Raw genomic sequence first — 22389 nt, 5'->3', positions numbered from 1 at the left:
TCCTGTACTGGAATGGACAAATGGATGCTAGATGTTCTACTGTCCTTGCTTTGCCTTTCTTCCCCTTCAGCTGGGATGCCGCAGTTCAGAAATCCTCAGCGGGGACCATGAAGAGACAATTGTGCATGTGCTGCCATGTTAAGTTTCTCATGCTTGAGTGTCTAAGGCATGTGCATGTACCATAGAATGGAAATAGGAAGATGCACCATTAGAAACTCCAGTTACTGCTAAGAATAAACTTTCAGTCAATGCAAATTTTTTGAAGTGTGTGTGGTAAACATGGTGTCAGGCAATTTACTACTTGGCTCACCAGTACCATCTGTTACCTGCACTGAATGAGGAAGAACTCTATAGAAGTTACATGACTAAATGTAATTTAAGATTGACTGTGTAGGTGCAATAGGATAAAATCTTAATTCTGGGATTTCCTGACTTTGGAGCACCTTATTTTCTTCCATGACTTTTTAAAAATGTTTTGTGTGCAGTAGTTAATCACACACCATTACTGCTGATCAAGATAGGTTCTGTAGTAAGCTCTAATAATTTATTGGTAGGTTTGGTATTTAAACCTACAAACTGCTGAACCCTTACTCAGAGCCATTTGAAAACATTGAGGAAGGGGCTGTCAGCTGTAGATTGAAATATGTGATCTGGTTCCATTAAAATTAATAGGGCACTTCACATACTGCAAGTTGCTTTTGTCCCAAAGTTTCAGCAATTTACAAGGTACTAGAGATGATAAAATTGGAAAGAAGATGCAAGAGATGAAAACCACCCTGAAATGGCTTGATTCAGGTTGCGATGATATATTTTTCTTTTTTATTACTGTGTTCCACTGAGGTGCACTCGCTTTTTCTCTTAAACCACTTGTTAGTTTTCCTTTGCTATTAGCAGAAACCTGAAAGAGCAAGGAGCAGTCTAAAGAAAGGCAGGAGAAGGAGAAAAATAAAATTACAGCAACATCCAGAGGCCTCACCCAGGGTTGTGGTGGCAATGGGCTGCATTCTAGAGCATGTAGCAAAACAATGTGTGCCCCAGAGGGCTCCTAGGGTAATTTAAAAGGAAATGTGGTACGTATACATAACTAAAGAGAAGGAAGGTAAGTGTAAGTACCCCAGAGAAGACCAGATGGTTGCACAAATGAGCTATGTGCATAGCTTGGTTGCTCTGAGTATTTTTTTTTAAGTTATTAGGAATTATCAGTGTTATCAGTGCCTTCCACATCAGTGACAGCTCATTTGCAACTGAAGAATAAATTAGTCAGGAAACAGAAAGGGAACATGAAAACTACTGAGGAAAGGGAAAGGGATTGTCAGCAAACTGAAAAAGCCAGAAACGCAGTAAGATGGGAGACAAAGCAAGGAGCAAAAGCTGTTACAAAACGTTGAACTTTGATGTATTTATCAGAATGGAAAGGAAAAAAATACAATAGAATGGTGTTGGTTGTAAGCCAAAAGCAATTTTCCCCTCCTTTCTGTCTGGAAAGTGTTTTCTAAATACATCCCTGTTTTGTTTTCAGCATAAGGCTTTGTCATGACCTGCTTCAAAACTCAGGAACAATAAATATTCTCTAGGAGCTTTTGTGGCTTGGAGTTCACAGCTAGGCCAGATTCTTTATACAGCAGCTTGGATCTGTGTTCTTGCCTAGGGCACCCAAAATGGGAAGGAAAAAGATTTTTCTTGGGGTTTGTTGGGTTTTTTGAAACCAGTATAAAGGTAAGTCTTCAGGCAAATATGACAGTTAATGCCAATGCTTCTCAAATAGTAGAAACACAGAAATTTTTGCCCTCCTTTCTTATCATGGAAGGCAGGTATGTAGATATTTGATCCACTCTGGAGTCAGCATGAGAAAAAATAGGTGGATGAAGCTGGAGAAAGGCTAAGGTAAACCAAATATAAAGGGGACAGCTCCTGTCAGTAAGGTGTTTCACATTAGAAAATACTGCAGTAGAGGAAACATTTATCTTTCATTTGGTGGAACATTGCGTAGTACACTACAGAAAACCATCTTTAATCAGGAGAGAGACACATAAGAGTCTTGTTTTTACTTCATGAAGGAACAAAGTACAGAAAAGTCCAGCCTAGTGCAGACCCAGAGACTAGGCCCAGATGTACAGCTCTGCAGGGCACTGATCCCACATGGGTGCACGCAGCATAGCCCTGACCGGCCTGTTTTTTGGGGTTGTGTGCCTTGCTGCTTCCCCTTCTGGAAGTAACACAGAGCCAGTTTGATCACTTGTGCAGTACTGGCTGCATAGACATGTATCAGGGGATCTTCTCCACCTCTGTGCTGTCATTACAGACCCTCCAGTGATTGTTATTTCTTAATTCTCTCTGTAGTGAGGTAGCAATAAGCAGATAAACAATAGGATAGAGTAAATAGATTACTAAACTTGCTAGCAGTTCCTCCAACTTGAATTTGAAAGACCACCTACTCAGTGGATTCTTACACATTGTAGAAACATATTACTTGGTGTCTGCCACTGTCCGGGAAGCAGAATCTTTCAGTGATTGGCTGGTACTGGAGCACAGGGCAGATAGGAGAGTTTGAGTGATCTGGACTTAATATGAAAAGCATATATCTGAACCCAGAATTTAAATTACTGGTTCTTTTTCTTGTTGTCTTTGACCTTTTCCTCAATGTGCTTGTGATAGATTGTTTTCTGATGTTTCTTATCCCCCTGGTTTTCAGATGGTGGGCAGGAGAATGGCAGAAATGTTCGACTACGTGCGGCCCAACAGGCCAGAAGAAGCGAACTGTACTTTGCATCCAAACGGTGGGGTCTGATGAGCAGGCTCTGGCTGTCACAGAGTGCCAGCACCTGCTTAAACCAAAAACCCATCTGTCATGCAACAGAGATGTCTTGTGCCCATCTGACTGGACAGTGAGCAACTGGACTGAGGTAAATTCATATCAACTGTCATATTGAACAATTTTTTCAAAATGACCTATTATAGTCAGCAGAGAGGACCAATGACCTGCTTTTTTGCCTTTTTTTTTTTTTTTTGGTTAACATGTCTTCAAAATCCTTTGTGCACAAGAAAAAAAGCTGCCCTGCTTGCTAAAGACCTCAGCAAGTGTTACACGTTAACTGTTTCTAGGGGTTTGGCTTGCTGAACTTTTGGGACTGTAGAACAGAGCATGCTCGCATGCTAAAAAGTCTGTGTAACAGTCATTACTGCTCTGAACCAGATGGGGGGAGGGTCTGTGTCATGTCTGTAGGCCTACAAAGAAGCATTTTTACATTCTTTATATTCATATCTCTTGCATTCATAACCCTGCTGGTTTTGCCATAGAATGCAAGCTTTTCACTTCTAGTATTAATCTGAAGTCCTAACAAACACTAGAATAGCAGTGTGTCTTTCAAGAGTTACTTAAATATTGTGCAGTTATTTCACTGGCAGCTGATGAACTGCAGAATATGTGGTCATCAAAATGGTGACTGCAATTACTAATTCTGTTTAAATATACTGCAACATATTCTGCAATGTTTGTTAGTATTAGTAGGGAGCACTCATTTGGTGTACTTTGTCATAGTTTTTAATCTGTGGAAGGACTTCATGCTTAGCTTTCTTAGATTAGGATGCTGGTATCTACAGGTGTTTCACAACATTACTTTTCATTGAAGAAAAGGGGTAGCTCAGGGTCCTGAATAGCTCAGGGTCCCCAACATGTGGAGCAGTCTACTTCTGCATGAAAACTAAAAATGCACTAAGATACTTTTTCTGGAGTGGGGAGAAGTAGGTTTTGAGTCATGTGAAGTTTCAGAATTATTTTATTCCGATTCTGTTGTAGTACGACTTGCTCATGGTTCACCTCAGAGTCAGTTTAGCTATCACTGTAGCTGACAATCATGACAAAATGCACAACAAATATTTTTCATTTCAGCTGTCAATAAAAATGAATTTTATTAAGTTTTTCAAAACTTCCAAGACCAATGATCTGGATGCAGGAGTTGAGTGCACCATTAGCAAGTTGGCTGATGATCCAAACTGGGAGGTGCTGTTGACTCTCTTGAGGATCAGGAGGCCTTGCAGAGGGATACAGATAGATCGGAGCATTGGGCAGTGATTAATGGGATGAAATTTAATAAGAACAAATGCCAGATTCTGCACCAGGGACAGAGTAACGCTGGACCCAGGTCTAAACTGGGAGAGGAGTGGCTGGAGAGCAGCCCTGCAGAAAGGGATCTGGGGGTGCTGGCTGACAGCAGGCTCACGGTGAGCCAGCAGTGTGCCCTGGCAGCCAAGAGGGCAAACCGCAGCCTGGGGTGCATCAGACACAGCATGACCAGCCGGTCAAAAGCGGTGATTGTCCCGCTGTGTTCAGTGCTGGTGCGGCCTCCCCTTGAGTGCTGTGGGCAGTGCTGGGCCCCACAGTTTAAGGAGGATGTGAAGGTCCTTGAATGCATCCAGAGGAGGGCAGCAAAGCTGGTGGGAGGGCTGGAAGGCGAGTCCTGTGAGGAGTGGCTGAGGACTCTGGGCTTGTCTAGTTTAAAGAAAAGGAGGCTGAGAGGTGATGGTCCTCACTGCTCTCTACAGCTTCCTTGAGGAGGGGAAGTGGAGAGGGAGGTGCTGATCTCTTCTCCTTTGTATCTAGTGACAGGACATGTGGGAATGGTTCAAAGCTGCGCCAGAGGAGGCTTAGGCTGGACATCAGGAAGCACTTCTTTACTGAGAGGGTGGTCACACACTGGAACAGGATTCCCAGAGAGGTGGTTGATGCTCCAAGCCTGTCAGTGTTTAAGAGGCATTTGGACAAAGCCCTTAGTAACACGCTTTAACTTTTGGTCAGCATGAAAGTGGTCAGGCAGTTGGACTAGGTGATCGTTGTAGGTCCCTTTCAACTGAAATACTCTATCCTATGCTATGCTACTCTATTCTGTGCTATTCTGTTTCCTTTTGGAAAACTCCTCTCCCTTCTTTCTCCTGTTTTTTTTACCAAACTCACTGTTGTGTTTGACAGCAGGTTCAGATAATGAACTAACATAATATTGTGAAAGTATTAATTCAGTTTATGCTGCTCACAAACCATCATCACTGAATGTTGATTGTTTTGTGAATTGAGTAGCCACCATGTTTTAACTACCAGTGTTAAAAATAGACTGGGATTACACTCCTATCTTGAAATGGCATGCTGTGACAGAATACAGCTGATTCTTATATGTCATTGGATTAAATTTGCAAGTTAGTGACAAAAATAAATTTCTACACCTGTAGAATTGGGGAGGGAGCCTAGCACAGACTATTTCAGCTGCACAAATGACAGGATTGTTAGGAGACTTGTAACTGCACAATGTTCTTTATTGATGAATGCAAGGGAGAGATTTTGTACAGGCAAAGCTTCATTTTGCTTTGAACTTATCTGTCTGTTAGAAAATCATTCTATGTCTTATAAACTGAACATACATAATTAGACAGATAATGAGGATAGAGTGGTGTAGCCATTCTGACATCTCTTTTTAGTATATGGCTGTAATCTAAAGCAGAGATTTTCAAAGCCAATTCTGGGAGACAGCCATTCACAAAAAGTTAATGAGGTTGGATGTTCCTTTTAACTCACACAAATGCTAATCTAAATCATCCAAGTGGCAAAGTCAGACAAAATAAGTGTGTTGTATTTCTGCGTAACCGGCAACATAGTGTTAGTAGTTGCTGTCTTCATCAATAAGCAAAATCCTTTACTAAGTAACTTCAGAGGTCAGATTACAACTGATGTAAACTTGCATAGCTCTGAGTACTTTAAATGTGCTATACAGCTGGAAGTGTAAGGAGGACAGACAGAATAGCTGATGAACATATCCACTCTGAGGTTACTCTGCTTTCTTCCCTGCTCGTGTTGCTGCAGAGCTGATGTTATTTTACAGGTGTTAACAACAGAGAGTGCCCCAGTAGCACAAGGTCACTGGTGTTTCTACTGCTCTGTGACCCAGACTAGCTCTAAAAAGGGTTAGATATCCCAGGGGCTTTAAAGTGCTGGCAATAAGAGCGTTCATCACTTCATGTTGAGCACCTGCTTTAAGCCAGCTGACATAGCTTGTCATCAGGCTTCATCACATCCAAGGAAGACTTCCTCCAGTAGGTGGTATGTAACATCTCCATTCATACTCAACCAGTCATCCAGCCTTAGTACCTCAAACCAGAGAAGTGTGTTGAAATTTCAGAAAGTCCTCAGTGGAGCAACAGCTACTGAAGGCATGGCTGTCCCTGTGGGACTGAGGATGAAAAACATCACAGAAAAACTGTGTCTCCTTAGTTTCCAGCACTCTTTAAACACAACAGTGCTTCCATTTAAATAGAAGCCAGATAGGTTAATTACTTTCAGTAGCCTGTGATTTAGGAGACACATGCTAGCAGCCCTGGCAGTATGTGGTGGTTGCACTAAAACTGAATGAAAAATCCATTCCATAAAGTCGACAAGGATATTTGAGCTGCATGGATGATCACAGGAGGTTTGTGGCACTGTGAGTCGCCAGCACTGAGCCAGTCAGGTATGTTTTTGATAGCAGGTTTTTAGTCTGTTTTTTATAACCCTGTTGGAAAAGATATTGGCTAAACAACTTTTGTGATTGACTGAAGAAATCGAATTCTAGCATATTACTTTCATATTTTGTCTTTATCATGTAGTCTTTTTTCACTGCTGTTTCCCCAAGGTGACGTTTACTGCTCTAAAATTTTGGAAAGAGCTCCACGATAGCAGAACATCACTAGAATGAAAGGCTTGTTACTCAGGAAGATTTGTTATTGATTATTTATAATGATGCTTCTTTATTATAAACAGATGCAATTTGATACTTATTTTTATTGGTATGTGCAGCAGAATAAAGAGGGGAGATATATTAATTCTGTTTCATTTGCAGTGCACGGTTACATGTGGTGGTGGAATAAGGACTCGTAATGTCACTTGTGCCAAAAATAATGATGAGCCATGTGATACCTCCAAGAGACCAAACTCTAAGGCCCTGTGTGGTCTCCAGCAATGTCCTTCTGCTGGAAGATTTCTGATACCCCCAATGGCACCCAGAAGAGGAAGGATCATAATCAGAAAAACAACTACTAATCCCAAACAGAGTCCTCCTCGCAGAATACCCATACCAAGCACAAGGTCCCCTACAACAACAAAAATATTCAAGCCTGAAAGTGTAACTCCCTGTTTGCCTATGTCCTCTGGTTTGGGTAATGTCTCAGAAAAAGAAGAAACAGTCAACAGAACATTACAAAATAATTTTGATGGAGCAAGTGACATTTACAATTATCCAGTTGTTTCTACTGAAAATAGTTCACACCAAAATACTACTTCATGGCCTTTTCATAATGGCTTAAGTACTGAAATTATAAGACATGCTGAAAATACTTCTGAAAGTGAGCCAGTTTCTACTGTAGAGAGTGAGGTGCAAAGAAGTGAGGACACTCCTGTCTCCTCTTTTACCAGTAATCCAGAAATAACTTCCAGCTATGATTACTTAACTGAAGAATCTGACGACACTGATGGGTCACTTGGAGGCAGTGAGAAACCGATTGATCTCCTTTACAGCACAGAACTCAATCCTGAAATCAGAACCAGGAGTACAACCCAAGGTACTGGCTCTCCTGTCCTTCAAAACGAGAGCATGACTTCTCAGCCCACCACAGCATCTCATCACCGAGACCCTTCTACACTCCTTCCTGTTAGCAGAGCAGCACAAGGGTTCACATTTCCAACAACAGCAAACTATATCAATCTGCAAGTTGATGTGCCTGTTGTAGAAGTAACTACCCCACAAGCATTGGTTACAGTAATGCCCACAGTGTTTGGTCATGTACCCAGGGACCAGACTGACAACAGAAGAGAAATGAAGCTACCTGACACCAGCACACAATCGTCAGTTCTCAAGCATGCTCTCAGGAAGCAAAGTGCAACATCTGAGGGTGTTTTAACGAATGTCACAGAAAACAGCCACCTAATAGCATCGAACAAATTGCCTGGTGATGCCTACTGGATAGTAGGCAACTGGAGTGAGGTAAGTTAATTTTCACTCCTAAGAAGTATAGAGTGTGAACAGCTGTCTGAACCACTGCTGAGGAAATAAAGCTTCTTAGTTTGTCACGATTATCTGAAATGAGTATCATACATTCAAAGTAAATACTTGTCACACAAAAAAATGGTAACTTGGAATATCTAATACTGGATTGCTTACATAGAATGTGCCTGTATTTATGGGTTCTGCAAAACTACACAAAACTGGACACTAAAATTGTAAGGGACCAGCTGTATCAGCTGAGTGTTCAAAAGTCCATGGGGTCTGATGGGATTCATCCCAGAATACTGAAGGAGCTAGTGGATGTTATGGCAACACCCCTCTCATCTACCAAAAGTCTTGGGACCCTGGGGAGGTCCCTGCTGACCGGAAGCTAGCCAATGTCATTCCAGTGTACAGAAAGGGTGTGAGGGAAGACTCAGGAAACTACAGACATCTTAGTCTAAGCTCAGTTCCTGGAAAAATTATGGAGAAGATCATACTGGGTACTGTTGAAAGGCACTTAAAGAACAGCGTAATCATCAGGCACAGTCAAGATGGGTTCACAAGGGGAAAATCCTGTTTAACTAATTTGATACCCTTCTATGATAAGGTCACCTGCCTAGTGGATGGAGGGAAGGTGGTGGATGTAGTTTTTCTGGATATTAGTAAGGCTTTTGGTACTGTCCTTCACAGGATCCTTCTGGACAAGTTGTCCAGCTGTGGGATGGGCAGGTTCATGGTGTGCTGGGTGAAGAACTGGCTGAAGAGCAGGGCTCAAAGGGTTGTGGTGAATGGGGCTACATCTGGCTGGTGACAGGTCACCAGTGGTGTTCCTCAGGGCTCGATTCTAAAGCCAGTCCTATTCAATACATTTATCAATGATCTGGATGCAGGAGTTGAGTGCACCATTAGCAAGTTGGCTGATGATCCAAACTGGGAGGTGCTGTTGACTCTCTTGAGGGACAGGAGGCCTTGCAGAGGGATACAGATAGATCGGAGCATTGGGCAGTGATTAATGGGATGAAATTTAATAAGAACAAATGCCAGATTCTGCACCAGGGACAGAGTAACGCTGGACCCAGGTCTAAACTGGGAGAGGAGTGGCTGGAGAGCAGCCCTGCAGAAAGGGATCTGGGGGTGCTGGCTGACAGCAGGCTCACGGTGAGCCAGCAGTGTGCCCTGGCAGCCAAGAGGGCAAACCGCAGCCTGGGGTGCATCAGACACAGCATGACCAGCCAGTCAAAAGCGGTGATTGTCCCGCTGTGTTCAGTGCTGGTGCGGCCTCCCCTTGAGTGCTGTGGGCAGTGCTGGGCCCCACAGTTTAAGGAGGATGTGAAGGTCCTTGAATGCATCCAGAGGAGGGCAGCAAAGCTGGTGGGAGGGCTGGAAGGTGAGTCCTGTGAGGAGTGGCTGAGGACTCTGGGCTTGTCTAGTTTAAAGAAAAGGAGGCTGAGAGGTGATGGTCCTCACTGCTCTCTACAGCTTCCTTGAGGAGGGGAAGTGGAGAGGGAGGTGCTGATCTCTTCTCCTTTGTATCTAGCGACAGGACATGTGGGAATGGTTCAAAGCTGCGCCAGAGGAGGCTTAGGCTGGACATCAGGAAGCACTTCTTTACTGAGAGGGTGGTCACACACTGGAACAGGATTCCCAGAGAGGTGGTTGATGCTCCAAGCCTGTCAGTGTTTAAGAGGCATTTGGACAAAGCCCTTAGTAACACGCTTTAACTTTTGGTCAGCATGAAAGTGGTCAGGCAGTTGGACTAGGTGATCGTTGTAGGTCCCTTTCAACTGAAAATATGCTCTGCTCTGCTCTGCTCTGCTCTGCTCTGCTCTGCTCTGCTCTGCTCTGCTCTGCTATCCTATCCTATCCTATCCTATCCTATCCTATCCTATCCTATCCTATCCTATCCTATCCTATCCTATCCTATCCTATCCTATCCTATCCTATCCTATCCTATCCTATCCTATCCTATCCTATCCTATCCTATCCTATCCTATCCTACTGGGCTCTAAACTCTTCCAGGGACTTGACATTCAGGTTTGACTGTAACCAGACATACCTCAAGGGTTTTGTTTTAGAGCACAGCAGGAAGTTAAGCTTTTAGATGAATCCTACAGACACCAAATGGATATGATTGTATTTCCAAATAAGTATATAATGCCAGTTAGCTGTGGATGTGCTCTTATGTTCTAACCTTCACTTACATATAATTTTTCTATAAATTATGTCTGTTTTCTAACTTAGTACATGACCAGGCTCATGTAGGTAAGCTAGTTTTATTACTGTATAAAGCACACTAATACCACGGGGATAATTTGTTGTGTTTGAACTTGGCTGACAGCCAAACACCACGCAGCCACTTGTTCACCCTCTCCTCAGCCAGAGGATGGGAGAAGGAATTGGGGAGATAAAGGGACACTTGTGGGTTGAGATAAAAACAGTTTAATAATTGTAATAAAATAAAACAATAACAATAATAGAAAGTACAAACGGGTAATGCACAATGTGACTGCTCACCACCCGCTGACTGACTCCCAGCCTGTTCCTTGCTAGCAATCCCGAAATAACGAAGATCCCAAAATACCAAGATCCCACAACTGCAATTCCAGAAGAGAGAGAGAACCCCCTCCTTCCTAACTACCCCTCCTTTATATACTGAGCATGACATTACATGATATGAAATATTTCATTGGCCAGTTTGAGTCCAGTGCTCTGGCCGTGCTCTCTCCCAGCTTCTTGTACACCTGTGCACGGGCAGGACAGGGAGAGTGGGAGAGCCCTTGATCTCTTAGCAACAACTGAAAACATCGATGTATTATCAGCATTCTCCTGATACCAAGTCCCATACTGAATTAACACACAGCACTATTCTAGCTACTAAGATGGAAAATTAACTCTATCCCTGCCGAAACCAGGACATACTTAAACATATGTTTTGTCATCTATTTACATAACAGATTTTTGTGGTGCATTTCTATCTCATCCCACCATCAGCATTTGTATCCACCATTAAGCAAATGCCTCTGAACTCAGAGCAGCATTCAGCCTGGTAAAACCAGTTTGAATCTACAAAGTAAAGATAAGAATATTAGTCCAAAGTTAAATTGGTATATCCAGGGTTCATAATCTATCCAGCGCATGCCCATGGGGAGGCATTGTAATAGGGAGTTCTACACCTTTGTTTGAAGTTTAGGTGATTGTATATTGAAACTGGGTTGTAGCAGTGGTAAAGTAGGAACATTTTGCCTGGTTGGCATAGAAATTAAAATCATCAGACCAGTTGTTGTAGTTGTACAGTATTCTTTGGATACAGCAGCTGATAATTACAGTGTAACACTGTCTTGTTTGAATGTAGAAATGAACAGTTATTTTATCTGTGTTAATGTCTGTGCCAAAATGAACTTTTTAATTTCTAAAGGTAATGAAATTCAGTCAGAAGAGGTGCTAACATCCTGTAATACTCACTTTCAAAAGTGCTGTCTTTCTGTTTGAGTAAATGAAACATGTACAGTTTACAGGGAGTTTGAAAAGTCTTTTGATGTGTAAAGCATGTGGAAGATACTTGTTCTGAAAGATGATGACTTGTCCCAGTTTCCCCTGATACCTGGCCATTACTGGGTGGTTATAATACTTGGGTAACTTCTACTTTCTATGCAGGAGCAATATAGATTGCAAAGTTTTCTGTGGCCTCAGAGAAGTGCTTACTATTTCTTCAGTATTGCTATTGTCTTTTCTTTATCAATATCCTGCACCAGGCTTTTTGACAGTTAGATTTCTGTGCTGTTACCTTGCTGTGTCCTGAGACAGTAGCTGCTGTGGGGTCAGGGCTGGTGAGGGGACAGCCACCCAATTCTAGCAAGTATAATAAGAGAATGTAGTCATCAGGGGGCCTACTCACATTTTACAAACTTCTATTTAATATCCTTCCTACTGTAATATTTTATTATGTACACAGAATTCTTTTTATGCTAACGGATTTTACATTCTTCAAATCATGATATCTAAAGTGAGAGACTTTGGTATCTGAACAACTTACATTTCTGAAGGCCTTTTTAAACCAAGCTAATCAGTGCAGTCAAGGGTCCAGATCTGGAAATCTTGTGCTGATCTACCTCTGTGTCTCAGTATTGATAGACAAGGCTATCAAAGGTGTGTTTCCGTGTACCTGTTTGCTTTTGGGTCTGCCTGGAATGATGCAAATTAATGGAAATGCAGGCCTAAAAAGGACAGCAAGAGATGACTTAGTGTGTCCCATGGTAGTGGAGGCACAGCTAGGCCACCGAGATCATGTTGGTGCCTCCTGTCTGGATGCAGCCAGGAGACCTTGATTCTGCCACCACCACATCAGCAGTTGTTCAGGACATGCACTCCTGATAGCAATCTGAAGTTTCATCTTATGCCTTCCTATGGCCAGGTGAGAATGGCTTTAGCTTCCCATGTTCAAGTGGGACAAGTGAAACATTTCCTCCTGCACATGCCAAAAGACATGTATTTAGATCTGCTGGGTGAAAGAGCCTACAAGAGAAAGTCCAGGCAAAGGTTCTGCTGCCAAGTCCAGCACATCCCAAACAGAAGTCTGTAATACAGGGATGCTACAGTCTGTCCCAGTCATTCACTGTCTCCATTAGAAGTGTTTTCCTTATACATAACCAACATCTTCTGTACTGAAAATGAAGATTCTATTTTTTATACGCAGACCATGGAAGAAAATTGTCTTCTTAATAACTTTCCAGGGTCTTATCTCTAAACAAAACAATCTGATTCTTTTCAGATTTTCCTTTTGTTTTCTAAATATCTGGTGACTTGTTTGCCTCTGGAGTTGCTTCAGTTTCATCATATATTTCTTCATCAGTGATGTTCATTATGGCCCCAGCTGACACCTGGCAAATAAAATGGAATAATTGCTATTGTTTTATATATGACCCTCTTTGTGAATGTTGGGATAAGATTTGTCTTGTTTAGTAACCATCCACTTTGATTAATTCAATTTGGGGTCCATTGTAAACCCAGGATCCCTTAATACCGTATTTCTAGATTAACAGATGTTCTCATTGTTGTTTGGGGGGTATGTGTGTGTATATAAATATGTATGTATGTATAAAAAGTTCTCCCTAAATGTAGTATTTTGCATATATTTTGAATTTCAGGTTACTGTTTTCTTACAATTTTTAACTTGGTGGGATGTTTTTGAATTCAGATTGTGTCCTCCAACATTCCTGCCAACTCTGCCAACTTGGCATCATCTGCAAATGTTTTAAGTGCATGCTGTCTTTCATCATTCAATTAGTTAATGAAAATACTGAAGAGAGCTTGGCTCTGAACAGAGACCTGCAGGACCATATTTGAAATGTCTTTTCATTTTGACACTGAATCACTGAGGACTGCTTTATTACAGTTTTTCAGTTAGCTGTGCCCCAATCTTGTAATGACTTCACCTAGACCATATTTCCATCATTTTCTAAAAGAATGCTCTTTGTGATCATGTCAAAATGCAGCATATCAGCTGCCTCTCTATTTTCATTAAGCCAGCTACCCCTGTCAGAGAAGGATATTAGATTGAGTTGAATAATTTGTTCTAGATAGGTCCATGTGGGCTGTTTTATTGCTTTATGATCTTTGTTAGTATTTACCATTTTGGTCTTGACTGGTTAATGTTTCGCTTTTGTATCTTCTTGTGAAGTAGATTAAGTGTTCCATTAGGCTAGAGATCTGTCTTTTCCTAAAGATAACTTAAAATATATTCTTCTCTAATCCTCTGGGACTTTCCCCTTTTATTTTAAAAAATAAATCCTCTGGGACTTTTCCCTTTTATTTTAAAAAATAATTCTCAGCAGTTCAAAGATTATTCAAGAACACTTGAATTAATATTGAGGTAAAGTCAATACATTTGGTTTCACAGAACCGAAGAAATCTATTTGAAGATACTTAATGCATCTAACTTTACTATTCTTTACTCGTTTAGTAGTCTTTTGCTATTCTCATGCAAACTATTGTTTCTTGTTAAAATTAAGTTTATGTGAAGCCCGGAACATTTAACTTCTTTTTTTTTTCCAAGTTTGAAGAAGAAAAGGTGATAAAAAAGAGAATTTGTGGAATCTCCATCCTTGGAGATATTCTGAAGCCATCTGGACATAGTCCTGGACAATGGACTCTAGGTGGCCCTCCTTGAACAGAGGGGTTAGACAAGATGACATCCAAAGGTCCTTGGATGTTGAGGTCCAACCTCAACCATTCTGTGATCCTGTAAATAAGTCAGCTATTATCTTTCTCATGAAATAAAAGTTTTTTATTTCCCACACATAGCTTGATTATAACATTCACATAACCTTTTCTTATTGTTTGTTACTTTTAATTCATTTTTAGTCTACAGTTTTCTGACTTTGCTCTTTCTATTTACCTGTCCTTTGTAAAATGTCGCCCTGTTTTTAGATGATATCTCTCCAGGGCATTGATATTTCAAGACTGCCACATCCCTAGATGAATCTCTTGCTATGCTCTCTATCTTTCTCTTTTAGTAACTACCAATATTCTGATGTTTCTTTGCTCCTTAGCATATGTCTATAGTAGTAAGCAAATAGTGTCCCAGAACAGTGATAGTCATTGAGATGGAATGATGTGAAGTGTGCCATAACAGTGTTGGCACTTAACCTCCCAGAGAGTGCTAATTAGAGTAGGGCAAAGCAGTGCCCAATGACACCGATGCTTCTGTCTCTAACTTTTAACTTCTTTCTTGCTACTGTCCCAGGTTCTGGGTTGTCATTTTTCCCTTTCTAAGGTCTTTCTGGGTACCAAAGATACCCCATTACCACCAGATCAGCTCATTTTGCATCTCTGTTACTGGTCATGAAAAGTCACCTGCACTTCCTGCCTCCGTAATAGACATCTATTGTGACAAGAGGAAGTCTTGGTTCCTGAATGACAAAAGGGAAAAGCAATAAGTCTTCATGAACTTCAGAGCAGTTGGTCTCCTTTGTGTAGCATGGAACAATGGTCAAGAAAGCTAAAGCTTTCTCCCAGTAGTATTTGCAGCATCATGCCTTTCTCTCTTGGCTCTGTACCTGCACACGACAATTTTTGAAAGAATCCTGCTGTGTTACACCTCCCTCAGACAAGACCATAAAGCTTTGTAAGTACGATCTGCCCAGCATCGTCCCAGAAGCTGTCTTTGGTCTTCTCATGAGTACTCAGAATGGGGATTTAGTCAAAAACTAAGCAACCCTTCAGTAAAGTGTTGGTGTTGTCAGACTGGTATAGCAGGACTGAGGGGAGCCATCAAACAGTCAGCAACCAAGACAAGGACAGTCCATCCTCTTGAACAGACTAGTTGTCTTGGATAGATATATGACTATGCAAAACTGAGTAGTGCAGTCCCTTCCAACAAGACCTTTGTGGCATCTTGGACAGATGTCCCAGGAATCTCAGAAGCTGGAGCTGACATGCTGCAGAGGCATTGCAGATTCACACTCTTAATAATTTGCAATTTCCCCAAAATTCTTTGTTGTGACCATTAACTATTTTTCCACATCTCTGATGGAATCTTATAACAGCTCCACATCTTCAATTTTTTTTTTTCCCTGCCTTAGCTTCAGCTTAGCTTTCCCTATCTTTCCAAGGACACTTACTCAGCTTTCCCTTTTTAACTTTCCTACTTCCATGTAGGGTGTTCCAACCACACAATAGCAGTCACTCTCGTCATCATTTTGCTGACTTAATCCAAGATTTTTTTTTTTTATGCCAACTACAGGCTGCTTGGCGTGTGTTAGATTTGACTCTGTGTATAGTTCACCGTCCCTCCCTTTTTAAGGGAGAAAAAGGTAAAGGGGTGTCTCCAGCCACTTTTTGGCCCTTCCTGCTTCTGAATACAATGGTAGTGACTTTTTTGTGAAGTGTGTGCACTCTTGGGATCTGGACTGGCATGATCAATATTCTCTTACCTCAGACACTAAAACCCTCTCAAATGTTGGAAACACTTAACCACTCTCTGAATTCATAATTTCAAAAATTCTTTTCTTGTACAGTTTTCCCAAGAGTCTCACCCAATTTATTTCAGATTTTCAGCATCACGCACTCAATTTGCTGAATATCTTGTCAGCAGTATTAGGGATAAGAGAGGGAATAGTCCTGAAGACTGGATGCAATAACATTTCGCATTGGATCCCCAAAGATAACAGAAGGAAACAGTGGAACAGCTAGTACAGTTTTAAAATCTCTCAGTAAGCAGGAGTTTGCTGAAGAAGAGCAGTGCATGGTATAAATCAGCATTTGTATTAACAAAGCAACAGAAAGCTCTCCTTCAGAACCTTAAGTAAGACTTAGGTGAATTTGAAATCTTCTTTTGAGTATCTCAGATAACCTAGGTCATCTAAAATTACTCTAGATATTTATATTAAGTTCCTGGATTTTTTTCCAGAAACTAACGAGTTTGCTCCTGGGCTTTCCTCTCACCCTTGTGCAGTGCTCTACCACCTGTGGAATGGGGGCTTTCTGGAGACACGTGGAGTGCAGCAGCAGGAACACATCTCACTGTCATCACACAAAAAAGCCTGATCCTGCAAGAAAATGTTATCTTCGTCCATGCGCTAGCTGGAAAACAGGAAATTGGAGCAAGGTAACTTCATTCAGAGCTGTGTGTGAACAGTAAGCTTGCTAACTTCAAAGAGTAGGGAGTTCTAAATACTTCATTTTTAAAATAATTATTTACTCAGTGAATGCATACATGATTCCCAGTTGACCATTCAGTGCTAATTTACTAATTTCCTGACTAAGTTATTTATGGAAACACATCTGCTGTGAATTCTGTTCTTCCTGGGGTTGTGCTCATTAACTCTTACATCTAGAGCTAAAGCAGGGCTCAGTGTCCGTGATCTGTTGAGATCCTAGGGCAAAGCTGTACATATTTGCATGTGTCATCTTTTTGATGTCTGCCTTCAGAGGCATATCCTAATTTTAAGAAGGAAGTGGGAATTTGGGAGAGGGAGTTGTGATGTTTCTATTCACCCTTGCCACTGTGTGTTATCTGTTATGTGACATGGTCTGTTCCCCATTCATGTAACCTCTGAGTTTTACATTACAAAAACTAAAGAAAAGTGTTCTGGGGAGAATGCCTCCTATTGCTAGGGTCTTATTGTGTCCTAGTTACATACACAGGCCTGGTCAAGACTCAAAAGTGTGTCCAAAGTGGTAAGTGGAACCCAAGGAATTGTGTTTGAGTTCTTTTTTTTTGGTATTGTAAGGTGTGTGATGAACACCTGGAAGGGTTTTGGTGACTTCTTGAAGCTTGTTGCATTTTGCCTCACACTGTCCAAAACAGGGGCTTCAAACAGTGGGCTGTTTTTCAAGACTCAAAAACTACAAAATTCTATTTGAAATAATGTTGATTTAATAAAGAACAAGATAGATCTCTCAAACTTTCTCAATACGTATCATTTTTGTGGACAATGTTGTTGCCATTGGACTAGAGGGCAGATTTATACAAAGAAAAGGTTATAGTTACAAAACCTGTTATATTATTGAGCTTTTTGACATACAATTGATTTGTACATGAAATACATGCCTGTTTAGACAGTCCAGGAAAGGCCAAGGCATTACATAACTACATTAAGCCTTCTAAATTAATTTTAAATGATACATAGACATTCTGCAGTCCTAGTTGCAGTAGGGCGTATTTCACCTTCACTTTTTCTTCATAAATGTTATTGCCCTTGCAACAAGTGGATGATAGTTATGTCACAGAAAGTAGCTAGAATTCAGGTTTAATGATAATGTATTATGAGAAATAAATGTTTTAAAGTGTCAGTCCAATTGTGAGGCCAATTTGAGACAAAAGGCTTTTCCTAGCAGATTTCTGTTGTGTTACCCACCCTTATTTTCCAGCGATTGAACTATAAAAGCCTAACTACAATTTCATATATAAAAATGGCTATTTTTGGTTTGCTTTTGCAAGTGGCAATTGTTTTTTTCATTACTTGTTTCAAACATTTTTATGTCACCTTATCAGAGCAAAATGGCTTTATTTCCCTGCTAGTGTAGTAAAGCTTTCTGTGTTCCTTTTATCTAATTATTCACCTCCCCAAAAAGGGAGGTGCTCCGGACTAGATTTTACAGTCTAAGTTTAATACCAAATATAATTTGCACATTTTTTGGGGTCGTGTGTGCTCAGTTTCTTGCACAGTCACTTCTGTCCATTGCTTCTATTTAGAGGGACAGAAGCTTCTGTGAACAAGAGCATGGACTCCCATCCATCCTTCAGCTCCCTGGGGAAGTATTATATTCAGTTTCCTTGTTCAGCTGAAGAATGCTTATTTATGCAAAGGATAACAACATCAGTTGTTACATTGCATCATGGCAGTAAAGATGAAAGCTGATCTGAGGTTATTCAGTGGTACTGGTAGAATTGACTTTAATTCTGGCTGAAGGCAGAATAATTAAGTGTATATTTTTCCTTACCCTCAGGGTAGCAAATTCAGTTCTTACTCAGCAGCAGGAGAGGTCCTAGGCTTGTTAGGTGGGGACACAATGTCGTGCTGCTGCATGAGGCCTTGGAGCAAGCTCTGGGGAGAAATAGGAGACTGGAAGGGCTTGCCAGTAGTGCTCCAAGCTGAGAAGCAATTTCAAAGGCTGTGAGTGAGGCTCAGGGTGTCTCTCTTCTCTCCCATTCTCTCACACCCACACTGCTCTTTTGGTGTGGATCCTCTTGGTGCCATGGAAGAGCAAGGAAGGTGAGTGTGGGAACTGCTGCTGTGGGATGAGTCTACTATCTCCCAGTGGTAACAGCTAAGATGAGGAGCAGTTTTTTGCCAGCCTGAGCAATCTGCTGCCATGGACACCTACCTCTTCCATGGCTGAAAGAGAAATCAATTTACGCAACTGTGCCTGCCTCCTCCCTCCCTCAGAAAACTAAACAACTGACAATTGCCCTGTGTACAGAATTCATTTTTTGTATTTATTGCATTGTGACTCTTTCACTATGACATTTTTGGAAATAGCTGACAAGATTTCCTAATTAAATATGCATCTGTGTTATTAATGGATATTCCAGTGAAGAAAGGGAAGTATTGATATGGCGTGTTCTGATTTGTTATGATGAACACCACAGTGTTTAAGCCTAGCAACAGATTGTTGTTATGGTAGACTGGAAATTCCTTCTGTGAGTCAGGATGCTCAGGCTGTCCTTGTCCTCTGTGACTGGGGAAGGGACAGCCCCTCAGAGGAGCATCATTTGGAGATGTGCCTCCTTCTGTTTTGTGTACAGTGCTCTGCTAACTGCAACGGTGGTTTCAAGACCCGAGATGTTCACTGCATTGATGTTCGTGAAAAGCGACTTCTCAGGCCTTTTCATTGCCAATTACTTGGATATAAACCACAACTCAACACTAGTTGTAACATGGAGCCTTGCTTGCAGTGGCATGTGGAGCCCTGGAATGAGGTATTGTTCTTTAAAAGAAGCTTTGGGAACAAGCAATTAACTGTCAGTTAACAGTGACTGTTAAGTCCCATGCTGTTAGGTAAACTCCCTCAAAGGAAGACACACAGCTAGTACTACTCAGAGGCTCTGCAGTCCTTGTGTATGGTTACTGCAAAAACTATCATAAATGTTGTTAAGACTTCCCAGAATCATTCTTAGGATTGCATGTGATATGCAGCTAGAGCTGTAAATTACCATACCCTGAAAGAGAGAAGCAGATGGCCTGGAATAAGATTTGTTTTAGCTATCCTAGTGGATCAGTAAATGTGATTCATTCAGACTGATCCCTTTTGCTGCCATTTTAATGTTGCTTTCTTATTATGATTAATTTGGAATTTTCCTTTACGCTTTTGGGCTGGAATTTTATGGGGCCAGAGACTGAAATCAGACATAAGATAAATCTGACTTTCGGGTCAGTTTGTAATATAAATCTGTGCCAACAAACTCATGGGCAGCCAGGCTTATATTTATGTCAGCTAAAGCACATGGTCTGATTACATTTTAGTGTTTACTTCCACTAAAAGCAGCTTTGGAGAAAGTGCCACAATGTTTGCAGCATTGTGGACCTGATGCTTTTGGACTTCAAGGATAAGAGTAGCCAAATGATTGCACCCATTTGCCACTTAAAATATTTTATAAAAACACTTGTCCAACCCTAGCAGTTGTCCTTATGCCAAAGATATTGGATAGAGTTGAATTGAAGAGGTTCATTTATCATATATCAGCTCTGGTCCTCTGTCCATTAGGGATGCAGTTCCTTGTAGGCCAGGAACAATGCATTATTCAAGGTATATCTGGCACCTTATTTCACATCAGAATATAAAGTCCTTTGTGTATTTCAAGCAGGCTGTACTGCAGACCTAGTGAATAATAGTAAAAAATCAGTTGGTAAGTAATACTAGAATGTGGACAAAAGAATGTTTAAAAAATAAACTGGGTCACTGTCTTTGTATGATGCTTTCATTGCCAGATAGTTAATTTATTGTATGGACTGGGTGAACTTTAATGTCCCCAACTGCCTCATAAAAATGAGATGTTGCATCTCACGAACTTGTACTATCTTCAGTAAATATTACAGATTAATCCAGCGGACACGTGACTTCCAATCTCATTCTTGTCAGAGAAGTTACTGTTGCCGGTGGCGCTGCATGAGCAATTCTGTTTCGCCTGTTCTGTGTTGCCACTTCCATGCTGTCCTATATTCCTTGCATTAATACATGTCAGGAACAGCTTTCCCCCAAGTATTTTGGACGAGTAATGGCTTCTTCCCTGTCTCTTTCTGAGCATATGATGAAATAAATGTCTCATTGCAGAGCTTTTCTTCATGTCTGGACTGTAAGACTTGATATGCAAGCTAGCCTGTACATCTTTTTAAATGACATGGGCCAGTGACGTGCTTCTTGTTACCTGTGGCTCCACATTTCTAAACAAAGAACATTTCCTACTGGCTTTATGGTCTGGTTTTGGGTTCTCATTCATTCCCACCTCTCTCCTCATGGGTTTGTGCACCTCTTGTGTTAGTGTTCGAGAACATGTGGTGGTGGCCAGCAAAAGCGACATATCTACTGCCCAGAAGAAGGCTACTGTGACTGGACAAAAAGACCAAGTGCCATTGCATCATGTAACAGGCAACCTTGTACGCAGTGGATTAACCAGGCATGGGGCCCGGTAGGATTCAGTTCTTTTTTGTTTTATTTGTTGTCATCAGTTGACCATAACTGGTCATATTATTCACTTGTCTGTGAACCTCCGTGCCTATGGCAAGTATAGTTTTCTGTGCACAGCTGGAGCTACAATGGGAGATCTTTTGGAAATACTACTAAACATTTCAGAGCCAGCCCATCTCAGTTCCTTCAGGTGATAGATATTGTAGCTTTTACTTTTTGTTACTGCATTAGATGTTGTTGGAGGATGAGGTTTTTTTTTCCTTTTCTAATAAAAAAGGAGATACCATTGACATTTTTCCATTACTCATTTGAAACTTTCCACCATTCATGACTATTGAGGGGGGTTGGGTGACCAATAAGGCAACTTTGTGGAGTATTGGACTTGCCCACACAAACAGAAATGCTGAATTTTGACCCATAGCCTTCTACTTTGGCATCTGGAATTCTAATTTATAAAATACAAGGCGTATCTTTGGGGAACCTTCCAGTATCTGCAGTACATGTTTAGTTATAAACAAACTGGTATATCTAATAAACCTTTCCATCCAGTTTCCTTAATAAACCTACTCATACATTACAAATACTCCTTACAGCAGAGGAGAACATTGAAAGAACTCCAAAAGCCAGGAACCACAAATAAGGAAACAATGGAGAGTCATTTATCACACAAAATTTAATGAGCTGCTTTTGACACAAAGCCATTAGATGGGATAAGAGTATAATGTAATGTAGAGTTAGTGTAACTTAACACTGTGGAAGTGTAGATGTTGGGACATGCGTAAAATAACCAGCTGAATACCTAAATGTATAGCAACTATTTACTGATTTATTAATCTCATTTATTTTACTTTATAAAAAAAAAAAATTTAAACATTTATTTACAGTTGCTTCAAGAATACCTAAGATCTCTTCATGTACTTTACACCAGTGATATTGAGTCTTATGCACAGAGATATACATTATAGACAGGATAATTTGCAGAAAAATTAAAGAGGTACCAGTCCTGTCTTCATCTCTTGTGCTTCATTAGCTGGCATTCTCTATCTGTTGGAGTATCTTGCTGGCCACTATTTATCTGAAGAGAAAAATAATTTAGAACTGGAATTCTCAGATGCTCTGGGATGTCAGAAGAATTAAGTACATTTACAGATCATTACAGGAGCATATTTTGAAAATGTTCTCTTTTTTTATAGCCATCTGTGTGCAGCCAGAACAAGAAGCTAGCAGTTGTTTTGTGGTCATAAAGAAAGGGTAACCA

The 22389-nt window shown here is 40.9% G+C and overlaps 1 protein-coding gene across 1 annotated transcript in view; it reads left to right on the top strand.

The window, feature by feature from the left end:
• The window catches only part of ADAMTS12 (ADAM metallopeptidase with thrombospondin type 1 motif 12), a 172316-nt gene that overhangs the window by 146330 nt on the left and 3597 nt on the right, over positions 1-22389 (top strand). Inside the window, exons 18-22 of the mRNA XM_074812055.1 lie at positions 2693-2903; positions 6861-8000; positions 16456-16608; positions 19252-19425; positions 20986-21132. Coding sequence (XP_074668156.1) covers positions 2693-2903; positions 6861-8000; positions 16456-16608; positions 19252-19425; positions 20986-21132 — 1825 coding nt within the window. The remainder of the gene's footprint in view (positions 1-2692; positions 2904-6860; positions 8001-16455; positions 16609-19251; positions 19426-20985; positions 21133-22389) is intronic.

Source organism: Strix aluco, chromosome Z, assembly GCF_031877795.1.
Source record: "Strix aluco isolate bStrAlu1 chromosome Z, bStrAlu1.hap1, whole genome shotgun sequence".
Taxonomy (NCBI): Eukaryota; Metazoa; Chordata; class Aves; order Strigiformes; family Strigidae; genus Strix; species Strix aluco.
This window is presented reverse-complemented; position numbering and strand designations above follow the sequence as displayed.